General features: G+C 39.5%; 1 protein-coding gene across 1 annotated transcript in view; it reads left to right on the forward strand.

Moving 5' to 3' along the window:
- Positions 1–13,949, forward strand: part of LOC126210637 (uncharacterized) — a 126,922-nt gene extending 112,973 nt beyond the window's left edge. Inside the window, exon 12 of the mRNA XM_049939954.1 lies at positions 12,956–13,949. Within this exon, the coding sequence (XP_049795911.1) occupies positions 12,956–13,073 (118 nt within the window). The 3' untranslated portion in view covers positions 13,074–13,949. The remainder of the gene's footprint in view (positions 1–12,955) is intronic.
- Positions 13,950–14,988: the final 1,039 nt, after the last annotated feature.

The raw sequence follows: 14,988 nt of genomic DNA on the forward strand, positions 1-14,988 counted from the left end.
GTTTCATATCATTTGCCTGAAATTACTTGGGGAAACCAGACTCAGCAGATGTGGATTAGGTAAATAAACCTGAACAAACTTTCATATTTTTTGATACTTTTTGAAGAGATACATTTGATGCAAAATGTTTGTACATGGACAGTGTAACTGATTTTAATGAGTAACGATCTCGATGCAGAAATGTTGACTTATGGTATTTCTGCAGAAGCAGCTTTCCAGGAGGGAAGCTTTCAACTTATGTGAGAGAACAAATGATGTATATTTACTGTAAAGCGCAAGCATTCTGATATTTCTCTAAAAGCACAGCTTTACATTTCGTCTGTAGATTTCAGTGCAACATCATCATCATTGCCATCATCATTATGAACAACAACAACAACAACAACAATAGTAGCAGCAGCAACAGCAAAAACCAACGTAACATTCGACACCCACCTGCAGGTTAATCTATAAATATGAGCATTTATTACACAATCAGCAGGAAGCAAGTTGATTGTCTTCCTGTGAATGGGTTTGCAGTCCACTTATTACTCATAACTGACATGTTACCTGAATCTTTTCACCACGTAGATGAGGCTCTTGACAGTTGGCAGACACACAACGAAGTTGGAAAATTGCTAAGCTTCTGACTAAAATCCTTCCCCAGTTCCAGCTTTCCTTCTCTCTCTGCTTTCCATTTTAATTAGTTTTGAATGGTTTGCTGCATTCTGATACTTTGATGTGTAAGTTTTAGAAGTATTTCATTCAGATAGATTCTGATTTTATTTATGACTGTTGTTGATGTCACCTCTACTAGTCCCCCTTAGATCTCTTCTTGACTTCCCGTCATCCCATCGTACCATTCAGTGGTTTAGCATTGGTCTTCTAGTTGTCTATCGCACAGAATATGCTTATTAGTGTTTATTCAAGTACTGAAGTTTGTAACTCTATTCTTTCTCTAGCTATATTTAAAACATTCATATAGCAGTCACAAATTTTAAGGCATGGCTGTAGGAAATGATTTAGTTGGGGCAAAGCAGTTACACAATAACCTTGTTTATCCGGCCCTCCTTAATCCAGATTTCTGATTTACTCGGATTCATTTTTTTTTTTTCATCAAAAAATGTGTGGTAAACAATTGCTATGGTGAGATATATTTGCAGTTGTTATATTGGCACCACAGATGACAGGGAGGTCACCGGTCCTACACTTCCAGCTACTATTATTATGGTCAGTGTGGACCTGTTCTTTACAGAGCTAAGAAGCTGTGCTAGCATGACATGGTTGCAGAATGACAGTCATGCTGAGTACGGAATGATGACCAATGACAAAAGTTATATTGCTGCCTATGGAAAAAATAACACCTCATGCAGAGGCAACAGCAAAGCTGCAAAAACTCTTGGTAAACCAGAAACTACTCCAGCCAAACTGATGTTAGTGATACATATGTGCATTCATCCTGCTCTCAATTGCCATACAAATTTGAAAAATAAATAAATAAATAAATGCACACTATTTCAGTAAATAAATATGAGTAGACTATAGAACTATAGAGTTTAAGTGGCAAAAAAGTGTTTTTTGCTAGTGCCAAAATAAAAGGTTTGTACATTGTAGTATGTGCTAGAGATTTTTGCATTTAGTTAAATATTTCCAGATTATCCACATTTTTGGAAATAGTGCAGATAACTGAGGTTCTTGTATGCATACAGGTGAACAAGGTTGAGCAAGAGAAGGTTGAGAGCTGTGACCACGTGTGCATTACCAATCCCATATCCTAGTTCCAGTCTTTTCATATAATTGGCAATAGTCTTATGTTGAAAATTAATAGGTAGTATAATGTTCTTAGGCATATTAATATGACAGCTATTCAGACTTTCCGTACCATGAGACCAGCTTCTTTATCCCATCATGAAAGAATGGTGCCACACCCTGCTTCAACCACTTGTCGACAGCATCCTCGAGCTCATGATCAATCATGAAGTGCCGAGTGTCCAGCGAGGTCTTCATCTGAAAGTCACTTGGTGCCACGTCTGGACTATATGGAGGATGTCAAAAAATATCTCTGAGGTTTTTTTTTTCCCCCCATTTGCAGTTTGTGGTTGTGCATTGTCGTGAAGAACAATGATTCGCCAGTAATCATCCCGTGCCATTTGTTTTAGACTGACCTTCAGAGATTCTTAGACTCACAGTAACCTTGTCTTATCACAGTATTACCATTCATTACTCTCAAGGAATCTTTTATCAAAATACCTTTGTGCATCCTTAAAATTGTAACCATTATTTTGGAGTTTGACAGTGCCTGCCTGAATTTTTGAGCTTATTGAGAGAATGAGTGTACACCCACTGTTTGGATTGAGTCTGTTTCATGGCCCAAATTCTACACCCATGTCTTGCCCTCGGTCATGATTCTGTTCAGAAATTGCTCCCTCTTCTTTGTGGTAGTGCTGGAGGAAGGTCAAGGTTCAACCCCTGCTTTCATACCCACCATGCACAAAGCTTAGAGTAACGTAATCTCTTCATGACAGTATTAAAGATCCTTGAAGGCTGAGGCATACCTTCAGGAAGGTTGGAAGTTGCAAACCCATGTCTCACATGCGAAGCTTCATCAGCATGTTGCACAAATTTGTCTGTTGCATGTGAACGTCATACTCGACAACATCCATTGTGCATGACTGTGTGACCAACCTTGATTCTCTGCACCACACCCTCGCAGCACTGTCACTCATAAATTCATCCCCATACTCACAACATCTGACAATGAAACTCTGTGGAACTGACTGCTCATGCTTACTGTAAGAGAATGACAGAACGTACCTCACAACTGGCAGGAGACACAGGAACTCCAACCATTTCAGTTGCTTGCACAACAGAGACTGAGTGAACTTCAAAATCTCTTTTTTTCAACCACACAATCACTATTCAGCTAAAAGCATTTGTCTATTATTAATAGCCAGTTGATGGCTAATCTGTGAATTAATAAGAAGTGCTTACAATTAAAGTTACTGTTTATTAAATAACAACTTCAGCCTAACAGTATTCCGGCTTGCCCTAACACTCGGCATTGTTATAACGACACTAGTTTTATCGTACGTTCACTCATTCTGGAATATTTCCCATGGAATTTTGTGAATTTTAAATTGCTTCTTGTTTTGGACAAGTACCGCTTCTCATGGTGCACATTTGATCATGAATCTTAAATCTCGAGTCAGCAAACTTATGACATGTTTTGTTTGTAACTTTTCATCATATAAATTTCTTTTGAATTGTTTAACTAATAGGTTCCCTTTTATCTTACTTCCACTACTTACCTTCCAACAGCATTTATCTCACAACGACCAATCATAACATTCATTATAACTCCTACCACTTAAGATTCCCTGCACCTCCCGTTGTGCCATGCTTCCAAATTCAACTCTCTTGACTCTTACTGTCTACCTGAAAACACACATTTGCTCAGCTCGACAAACCTGCATTGTCGAATGATAGCACTCAGCTGATTTTTGTCTCACTAAAGAACTTGGCATCCTGATTGATGCGGTATAGTTGCAAATTCTGGTACAGCAGTTAAATACACTTGAGAATACCACTGAATTAATGTGTTCAACCAAAGTGGTTTCAAACACGTTAGCAGTAAAGTAAAGTCATATGGCAATGTTGGCTGGGGGCCCTGAAGGGTAGATTCTGGCATTGGTGATCTGAGAACCACCTTATTTGATGAAGCCAGGCCGTTGGCTACACCGACCCGGCAGCTATATTTCCTTCCACTGTGGCCACTGGTACTGTAAACTATCACCTGAGTGTAAGAATCTCCACTGTGCCTAGTAGTTGGAGGCCTTTCACACCTGCACTAGTGTTTTCCTCATGTATGCCACTGCAAAAGCATTTTTGGGCCACATTGCGTGTTTCCGTTGATCAGTACTCCAGGTTGCATTTTCCTTCGACAACTGAGGCCTCTCCTTTGTGTTCACTCAGTTTGCGTGCAGATTGACACAGCACTGTGATTATTGCAGATGTGCGGGTTGTTCAGAACACTTCTTCACTATGATGTAGTGCGAATGGGTAACAATATATTATGCTTGTGTGCTGCAGATACATTAGAGAATAAGCACCATAACTGAGGTGTTTGCAGTAATTTGTTCATATTGCTTGGCCAATACTGTACCATAGCAAAGGTGAAAATGTACAGGCTCACAGTATTTTCCAATTCTGATGGATGTGATGGCTGGTGAGATCTTAATAGATTGTGTGCTGGACCTGAAGCCTTGTTTATAATTAGACCACTGACTCTGTTTATTTGATTTTCCAACATTTTGATTCCAATACAAGAATTGGTCGGTTGATTTGAAAAAAGAGGGGACAAACAGTGAGGTCATCAGTTCCATCGGATTAGGGAAGGATGGGGAAGGAAGTCAACTGTGCCCTTTCAAAGAAATCATCCTGGTATTTGCCTAAAGCGATTTAGGGAAATCACAGAAACCTAAATCATGATGGCCGGACGAGGGTTTAAACCGTCGTCGTCCCAAATGCGAGCCCAGTGTGCTAACCACTATGCCATCTCGCTTAATTGATTTCTATACACTCCTTAATTACGCTGTCCCACAAACTCGGCATTTGCTTCATGGTACTGGTCTCATCTTATTTAATTTCAAGATTATATTTGAGGCAGTGCTCGGCAACAACTGATTTTTCTAGTTGTTTTAGTCTGGTGTGTCACAGGGAATCATTGAGTGAGCGTACACTTTATGGAATATAACTATGGACTCTGAAAAGCAAAAGCATATCAGTGGGCTTAGCGGGCATCAGCAACGCAAGACCAACAATATCTCCTAGTCGTACTGGACTCGAAGCAGCAAGTAACGTAAAACCAAAACACAGCACTTGAGGATGACAGCTGAGTGGACCATCAAAATATTGTGCAAAAAATCAAAACAACTACTGTGGCTGAATATCCAGAAGCACACCATTAATTTATCACATCAGAAAAATATGAGAGATCACAACATATTTTTTTAAAATTAATGTATGTTGATGGATAAAAAATCTACTCACTAAACAATGGCAGAACAAAACTCGCATAAAGGTTATGGAAATGTGCAAGCCTTCGGAGCCTGTGGTTCCTTCTTCTGGCAGACAGATTGAAGGGTAAGGAAGAGGGATGAAGGAAAATGACTGGCGAGTTTTAGGAAATGGGGAGAAATCGGAAAAGTTGCCGAGAAGTCGGGGAGACTTTCTGGACAGGATGAGAAACCTTGCCAGTCCTTTTCCTTGATTCCTCTGCCTCCCCCTTCAACCCTTCTGCCAGAAGAAGGAGCCACTTGTTCCAAATGCTTGTACATTTTCCTGCTGCTGCTTGGTGGGTAGATTCTTTACGTATCCAATTGTATTATATTTTTAAAAATTTGATTATTTTCATTGATATATTAGTTTTTGTAAAAACATATTTTTTGTAAGCCAGAGCAAACAAATTACTATATTTGCTTGAATACAAATTTGGGTGCAAAAAGTGCTGCTTATCTGTGTGGCTCTACAAGTACTGGTATATTTTCACATTATAAAAACTTTTCCTGTAGTACTTCTTCCTTAGTTTGAAACAGAGCAACAATATCACTGTTGTTTGCAGAGGAATTGTTGTTTATGAGGTAGCATGTAACTGTCTTTGATTGTTAACATTTCATTTGGGTAGTGACTATTATTGTGCTCAATGCTCTGCTATTTTACATGACACAAGAGGTACAGTTGTTCTCTAAGTAAAGAGTAAATTTTAATAAAGAAAGAAAATCATCGACAGATTTCAAATTTAGGCACAGTTATGAGGCAAATGTCAAACTCATAGTTATTTGTAATGCAAAGAGTACGCCTAATAGAGAAGCTTTCAAAAAGTTCGCTGCAAGAAATACTGTGTGTTCAATGTTCTGGATGGTAGCAAGGACAAAGTATTTTTTTTTTTTTTGGAGAGTGGCAAATATATTGATAATGATGATAAAAATACAGGTAGTGAAGTTGACAGTTGTCAGTGAAGATTGTGATTAGAAGCCTGGTATTTTTGTATAATTTATGTGTATAATAAAATGTGAAAACATGGTTAATATTGACCATATTCAGGTAGTTTTTGTAGGTGTGTAATGAGCTTTCCTCTACTGCTTACTTCTTCCCCCCCACCCCCTTCTAGAGCGAGGTGGCGCAGTGGTTAGACACTGGACTCACATTCGGGAGGACGACGGTTCAATCCCGCGTCCGGCCATCGTGATTTCGGTGTTCCGTGATTTCCCTAAATCGCTCCAGGCAAATGCCGGGATGGTTCCTTTCAAAGGGCACGGCCGACTTCCTTCCCCGTCCTTCCCTAATCCGATGAGACCGATGACCTCGCTGTCTGGTCTCCTTCCCCAAACCAACCAACCAACCAACCAACCACCCCCTTCTACCCCCGACCCCTCCTCTCCTTCCTCAAAATTAATCCTATGGCTTATATTGAGGTGTACCTTCTGTTTCTCCCTTCAGTGGATACTGAAATAAAAATATTGTACTGATCAGCATTGTACATACTATATGATTTCTTTAAACTGTGTTGTGGGTAGACTATCTTTTTTTGTGGGAGGGGGCATCTCTCTTGTGCACAGCTTCTGTTTGAGTGGGCTTTGATGCAATATCTAAAGTAAGATCTGTGAAAGGCATGTGGTTTTCTCTAAATTGCTTTCCATATTCATTTCAGTAGACTAGGAGTACAATACAGCACTGATTAGTGGATTTGACTTTCTGTGTGAGCTACTGCCAAAATAGTGAAGTAGCATTGCCAATACTTGCCCAGTGCCCATTGCCTTGAGAGCAATTGTGATGCTTCATTTTATTTTTTTAGTTTATATTGAATAAGGACTAAAGTAATTGGATTTGATTTTCTAAAAACTGAAAAGGACTAAATAAGTCATTCAGCTTCTCAGTTTTACTGAGACTGATTTGCCACAGAGTAACTTAACTTGTGGTTACTCCTTATTTCCTTCCAGTACATTTATCTAGAATTTACTTTTTTATTTCACAGTGCTCTTTGAACTTCACACTTTTAAGCATTACTCATTAAATTAGAATGGTACAGTGCCATTAAGTAGTGCTCTGTTTCCTGTAACCGTGTTCACCCATATAATTTCTTATAAACTGCTGTGTCATTACACATTTTACCTTAGCAAGAAACCAAGAATGAGTTACAACAATCAGTTGCCTGTGGTGAATCTGCACCAAAGAGAGCAACATTCCTGTTGTCAGCTAGAAAAAGTATGTAACGATTCTTTTTTGTGGAAAGGATGTAATGCTCCTAGACGTCATAGAAAAAGGAAAAAAATAATCATTTAGCAATACTATAGTGAGATATTTGACCAGTTCAGCTAGAAATTGAAAGGAATGTTGCCTTATTGGTGAAGAAGACAGTAGTTCATCTCTACAACATCATTTCCACATTTTCATCTTGAGTTGTCCCTGCAGAGTAGCATGAATTGCATTATGAATTGCTGCATCCCATCCCATCCCCTCCCCCATGTTGTCCAATTTTTTCCTCCCTGTTGATTTAATCATGTTCCTAAACATGAAGAAATGTTACAAAGGTAAAGAATTCTACTCAAATGAGGGTGTCATTTTCAGGACAGATGCACATACAGGGCTACTATAAATGATTCATTCATTTTCAAATTTATATTATCCGAAGTATTACATGTACAGAGTTGGTCAAAGAGTTGGAAACACCATGATAGATGCATGCTTGAACATGAATGCAAATTATAGCAAACTCTGCAGGTTGCGCTGTTGTATTAGACTGTCAATTGCATCTGTGCATTGTGGTTACTGTGTTCCCTGTGTCAGTCACGGCCAGAACAGTGTTCTGTATAGTGAGTGCATTATGTCAGAGCTAAGTGAATTGAAAAGTGAGCAAACTGTTGGTGCTCATATGGTGGACAGTAGCCACGTGTTTGATGTTTCAAGAGGCACCACATCGAAGATTTATAACTTGTATGGGGGAAGTGGAAAAACATTTCAGCTAAGCCACAGGGCAGATGAAACTGAATGTTGCACTCGTGAAACCTGTCAGCACAAAACAGCACGAATGGAGCTCTATAAGCAGAAAATTTTAGGGTAAGCTGCAATTCTAAAACAATTCACCAATGATTCAAATGCCTGTTACAAGAAATGTGGTGTTGAAACCATAAAATCTGGTCTATGATGCAACGGAAGAAAGTAATTTGGGTCTTGATTCACACTGTTCCCAACTTGTGGCTGAATTTATGTCCCAAAAGAGCGAAACGTGGTGTGGCTCCGGTGATAATTGGGCAGCCCTATCGTGGTATTCCGCGAGCTCGTGGCTACTCTACAAGGTTGCATTACTGCTAAGGATTATATGACCATTTTGGCCAATCTGATCCGTCCCATGGTACAGTGTTTGTTCCCCAATGGTTATGCTGTTTTCCAAGATGACAGAATCCCTGTACACAGCTTGCATCCTCCAGGACTGGATTTGTGAGCATCAGGATGAATTGTCACATCTCCCCTGGCAATCAGAGTCATCAGATCTCAATACTATTTTGTCTTGGTGGTCTACTTTGGGGAGGAGGGTGCGTTATTGCTATCCACTGCCATCATCTTTTCCTGAACTATTTTGGAGGAAGACTGGTATAATACTCCATGGAAAACAAAGCAGAAATTACATTTATCTGTTCTAAAGTGACTGAAAATTGTTTTGAATGCACCACTATTAAACTGTATGAGGCATGGCATTGTGTTGCGTTTGCGGTGTTTCCGCATTTTTGTACACCACTGTACATAAATTGTGCTGTAACGTTATGAAGTACCACGAATAAAATGATCTGTTTGACACACAAGAAGAATGGAATCAGGAAACACTATTCTTGGGAAACAGGTCTGGCATTCTATTCACTCAAAGTAGTGAGTGGTATCGACAGTGGATATCAGATTTATTACTGATTTATAGATTTCCAGAAGGCTTTAGACACTGTTCCTCACAAGCTGCTTGTATCCACATTGTGTGCTTTTGGAGTATCATCTCAGCTGTGTGACTGGATTCTTGACAGCCAGTGTAAGTTTCTCGATTCTTAATAACTGATAAGAAGTCATCTTATGAAACTGAAGTAATGTCTGAAATTCCTCAACAAAGTATTACAGGCCCTCTGCTGTTCTCAATCTGTATAAATGACTAGCAAACCTACCAATTTTTTGCAATTTCTAAATATGTGTGGGAACCGGATTACGTCTTAATCTTGGGTATACCTGGAAATTGTGTCAGGATGCAAATTCCACTTCCTCATTTCAACTTTGCTGACTTTGAAGGTATGAAACTCTGAATTGTAGTAGATGTTGTAGAGTGTGAATAAAAATAGCTCAAAAGGTTTTTGACTGATTTACTTCAAATTTTTCACGACACACTAGTAAACATTCAGAAGGGCAAAGACTGTATTTTTTTAAACAACAGTTTATGGGTTTTCGATTAAAACCAACTGCCAGAAAGAAAATGCTAGGCTATGAAAATGTGCAATTTCATTTTCTTTCTTTCACTTGTAGTCTTTTAACTCTGACAGTAGGGCTTTAAATCATAAGAGACAAATCGTTACTCCATATAGATAATGTTAAACAAATATTGTATACATATACACAACAGTGTGCTGTTCTGTTTACTTCCTTACTGTCATTTTTGTCGGAAAACTTTTTTTTAGGTAGGTTGTATTTATGGCTTATTCATTATGATTAGAATATTACTGGACAACACAACCAATACTGTGTTATGCTACTCATTTGCAGGTTGAAACTATGTGAAATGATGTCATTGAAGCTACTGGTCTCCCAGATCCAGCAACTAGAGTGGTCTCTCTCATACCTCATATACCTGTGATCCCAACACATTTATCCATTCAGTTCAGCTACCATAGTTGAAACTGATTGTGAGAAAGAAAATAAAACGGGGCATTTTTACAGGAAAGCACTGTACAGCGTAACATTTGCTGTCTTGCAGTCAGTTTTAACAGAAATTGTGTTCGTTGTTGTTTAAAAAACTTTATAACCTTTGTCTACCTGAATGTTTATTAGGGTATCATGTAATAATTTGAAACAAATTGGTCAAGAACTTTTTGAGAGTTTTAAAAATGTTTCCCTTTATATACTAGTATACATGTAGGAGACAATCTGATGAGCCCTCTTAGATTGTGAGCAGGCGATGCTGTCATTTGCTGTCCAGAAAAGTCATAAGATCAAAACAAATTACAAAATGATTTAGAGAAGTTACATGCATAATGTGACAAGGAGCAGTTGACCCTGAGCATTGAAAAGTGTACTGAAAAAAAATTCCATTGAATTCGAATTACATGTACCCATGGTACATCAAACAAATTTAAAGGTTGTCAACTTGGTGCAGTATGTTGGCAGAACACTCGTCAGTTGCAGCAAATCTGCTGAACAGACTATGTGCATTACTCTCCTCTTATAGAGTGTTGCTGGGTGCTGTGGGATGCTTACCAGAAAGGACTGATTGAGAAAATCGGAAAAGTTCCAAGAAGAGTGGATCATTTTCTATTACTGTGAAATAAGGGAGAGAGAGCCATGGATAAGCAAGTTGGGGTGGCAGTCATTAAAACAAAGGCACATTTGGTTGCAGTTGAGGTCTTTGTGTGAAATTTCAATCAGCAACTTTCTCCTACAGATGCCGTAATGTTTTGTTGACTACCACATACATAGGGAGAAATTATCATCGAACTAAACTAAGAGAAATTCTGTGAAATGCAAATTGCAAGGACATTCTGTTACAGTATTAAACAAAATACTGCAAGATGGAAGGCCGTCTGGCTCCTTCATACCAGTAGTAAGGGACAGCAAACCAGCCCATCTTGCATTTCTAAAATCTGAATTCGCATACATGCAGATTTGTCATTTTGCTACTGTATTACACTGTCATGCAAAGTACATAATCGGATGCTGCGTACCAGTATGTACATGATTGGGAATACAATGCATGCATATCATAATTCTGTTCATTTTACGTTGGAGATCAGTGGGAACTTTTGGGCTGTGAGGAGGCCAACCGCTCACAGTAGCAACAAATGGTCTGAGGAACATCTTATGACTGGAAATGGCGGACTGTCCTGACCCATTCATTTTTGTTGGCTTTCTCTTTTGATGTCGGTCTCAGGGGCCAGAGTAACGGAAGCTCTCTATTTTTACAATAGCTGAGACAGGGTTGCCGAACTCCATCGGACAGCCAATAGGATGGCACCACACTAGCACCCCAATTATATTCCATAGGCACCCCTCATCAGAAAGCTTTCCACTCAAAGTCCTGGCAGAGGCTGTGGTAGGCTGCTCGACTGTTCCGTCAGCATACATTTGCAGTCACCATTGGGAATTGGCAAGAAGGAATGATTTTGGTGCCTAGGTTGACGGAATACAGTAGTGGGAGTCGACAAATTTGTTGTAAGACCGTAGTTAGCAAAAGATTTGTTTAGCGATGGTGAGTGGCTGAGTTCTGTCGCGGGGGAACGGTCGCGCTCTGGCCGAAGGGCGGAAGAGAATTTTGTGGGACTGGTTCCTGGCTGCTGCAGGAGTCTGCCTCATCTTTGCTGTCCTTGCTGCAGAGTAATTTCATTTGCAGTTTCACTTGTCCAGCCCCACTGATGAACACTAAGATCTTTTCGAACTCATGCTTCAGTCAGCGTCCAAGGCAGAACCGATCTTCATGCAGCAGAACCAATCATCAGCAGCATCCATTATCAGAACACCACCTCGTACCGCATTGTTGGCAATATACCCATCTCGGACTTGTAGGGTTTCAGCTGCCCAAAATTCGAATTGAGGTTTCTCATTGGTGGCATCTATAGAACTACTTTGCCTCCTTACATGATATTGTGGTACTGCATCAGATTACCCACTTGTTTGTCAGCATTATACATTTCACCTGTTCTCTTCACTCTCCCTTTTCATGGTAGACAAGCACACTAGATTGCAGCCAGTGTCATTTGTATTAGGTTCTTGCCTCTGTCGGATGAGGACCATTTACATGTTTGGTTTATGTTAATATACATGATTGTTCCTTGTACAAATTCATGATCAAGCTTGTGTTACAGTTAAATAAAATAAATGTAATTGTAATTTTTGAGGTTGTCATTTATCTGCTAAATAGTCACACTCACCGAATTCTCTCCCATCATCATTTTTGGAGGGGAACTTTGATAAATTAATTTAATAAATAAATTATATGAGAGGCTATCCACCCCATACAGGATTTAAATCAAGGTCATTATAAGATTGTGTTATACACCTTGTACAGGCTCAGTATAAAGTCACTTGGCTGTGATTTGCATGGCATCATGATTCTGCCCACTAATGTGCATATCAGTCAAGGGTCCCACAATAAGCAAACTCATGGCTATTTTCCAAGGGTACAAAATTTTTTTCTCAGCAAAAGGCCCTAAACATAAATAATGAACAAAAATATTTTGTGCCACCCTTAGATGCAGAAAGAAATGAGTTTAAATTTTATGTGACTGAAGTTTTAATGTGAATTGATTGTTGGCTTTATTCCAGTGACAAAATCAAGTGTAGGCTTCAGCAGACAAAAGTTGAGGCCAAGTACAAGTATATCATCAGCACCTGCATAGAAAGATTTAGGTCTTCATTTTTCCTACAAACTATTGGAGAGTGGAACGTTGGTGCCAGAGTCTAAAAGTGATTCTGTGCACTCTGTGATAAACACTTATGTATGAATTGCAGAATAATCATGTGGACATAGAAAAATAATTTATTTTTGGAGGGAGGAAAAAGGTGTCTCCATTCCATACATGAATGCTTACTGAATTTCTCTTTTGTGCATGTTTAGATACTTGATTATGTACAGGCATGTATAAAGGCTGTACAATATCAGTGAAAAACATTTGTCATTAATATTTTGGAGGATTGTGTTCCCTTACACAATAACTAACACTCATTTTCTTTTCAGGTGCCTGGATGCTGTGGGCTGGGACCTAATAGAAGCCCTCCAAACATTCACTGAAATGTACAAAGCAGGCAAAATCCCAGCTGCTGGATTCATAAACAAAAAATCAGCAGAATTGTAAAAGTGCGAATGTTTTTGCCCACTTTGAATATATGTGACTGTATAGCAATTGAAGCAGTTGCTGAGAAATGTTGCACACTTTGTGAATGTCATAGTTGCTGTAACTGTATCAAGATTGTTACAGAAAAAGCATATGCAGCAAAAGTTTTTTGAGTGAATGGTTAATGCAAGCTTGTAATCAGGGAACTGTATGCTGAGAGCAGTAACTGTAATATTGACTGTACCAAAAGAAAAATTTAATCAAAGTAACTGTTAAATTATGAGACAGAATTGCTGAGCCGTAATTACCTTCAGTACGCTGATACACACACTAAAGTAAAAGGGCCTGGCTTTCGGAACTATCGGTTCCTTCCTTGAGAATTAGAGAAAAGGAGTTTGTCGAAAGGTTAATAAGAAAGGACGGTCACTCAGACACCATGATGAGAGGGAACGGCCAGCTCATCATGAATGGATCTACAGTGTTTGAGATAATGTTTAACCAAGTCTTTCTTTGGCTAAATTTGTCAAGGAATGTTGTGGCAGAACATGACTAACATAGGGGTAAAGCTCGCCAAATAGTCTAAGTCGTCAATAGTAACACAGAATGAAAACTTTGCTGTTAGCTTTTGGATAAATTATTTAACGAGATAGAGTGGGGACACACACACACACACACACACACACACACACACACACACACACACACGAGATCTACATCGGCACACCCACACTTACAGCTACCTTTCCCACTAAAATGTGCTGGCTGAATGTGCAATGCTGGGTGCCATTGCAATGTAACATGCATGCACAAATTTGTAACCTCACTCTGGCGCATCGCTTTCTCTCTTATTGTCTGTCTGAGCTGCCATTCCTTTTTAACCTTCCACAACCTACTTTTTTTGCCCCCCCTCCCACCCAATAAAGGAACTAATGTCTGTGAAAGCATATATAATGCCATGTACATTTTCTTTTATATGTATCAGTGGCACTAAATATATTGCTTCATGATAGCATGTGCTGGCTAGCAATTATGTCTTGTATTTTCATGTAATGTTAATTAGATTGTATGTAAATAAAAGATTTCTTATGTGAAATCAGTCTAAAAACATAATCTTCAGTCAGATTGAAGTATGTCTTGTAAATATGTTATATGTAAAGAATTTTTTATTTTTATACATACATTACATGAATTATATTCTAGGGATCCTAGGAGTCTCTGGAGTATGGAAGATATAAATTTCATTTTATTGCAGTGTAATAAAAGTATGGCAGTTTGTAACATGAATTTTGTTATAACCAAACACATTAATTTAAATTGTCCCTTTTGCAACAGAAATTTCAGTCTCCAGGTTACGAGGCCTGACACTGGTGAGCAGTGATCTCAGGTGGATGGGGGGGGGGGGGGTGAGGTTACAGGAGAGGAGTGAGGCAGGGAAGAGAGGGGTAGCAGGACAGGAATGGGGGGGGGGGATGGTGTAATTGCTGCCGGTATGGGTGTGACAGGAGAGGATGGTGGGCTACTAGGTGTGGCATTGGGCAGCTTAGTTGGTGTGTGTGTGTGTGTGTGTGTGTGTGTGTGTGTGTGTGGCGGGGGGGGGGGGGCAGAAAAGGGGAAAGACTATGCAGGTATGCTGGAAGGATAACAGGCACGTGCGTGGCTGGATCAAGGAAGGGGGGACAGGCAGGTGGAGACAAGGACTGGTGAAGGCTGATACCAGAGGACAAAGAATGTGTTGCAAGAAGAGTTCCACTTGCACAGTTCAGAAAAACTGTTGTTGGTAGGAAGAATCCAGAAGGCACAGGCTGTGAAGCAGTTGTTGAAGTCTAATACAGCATGTGCAGTGGGGTGTCTGGCAGTCTCTCAGCTACAGCTTAGCAACAACTGTTCAAGTGGACGGGCAGCTTGTTAGTGGTCGTGCCTATGTGGAATGCTGCAC

This window comes from Schistocerca nitens, chromosome 10 (assembly GCF_023898315.1).
Source record: "Schistocerca nitens isolate TAMUIC-IGC-003100 chromosome 10, iqSchNite1.1, whole genome shotgun sequence".
Classification (NCBI taxonomy): Eukaryota; Metazoa; Arthropoda; class Insecta; order Orthoptera; family Acrididae; genus Schistocerca; species Schistocerca nitens.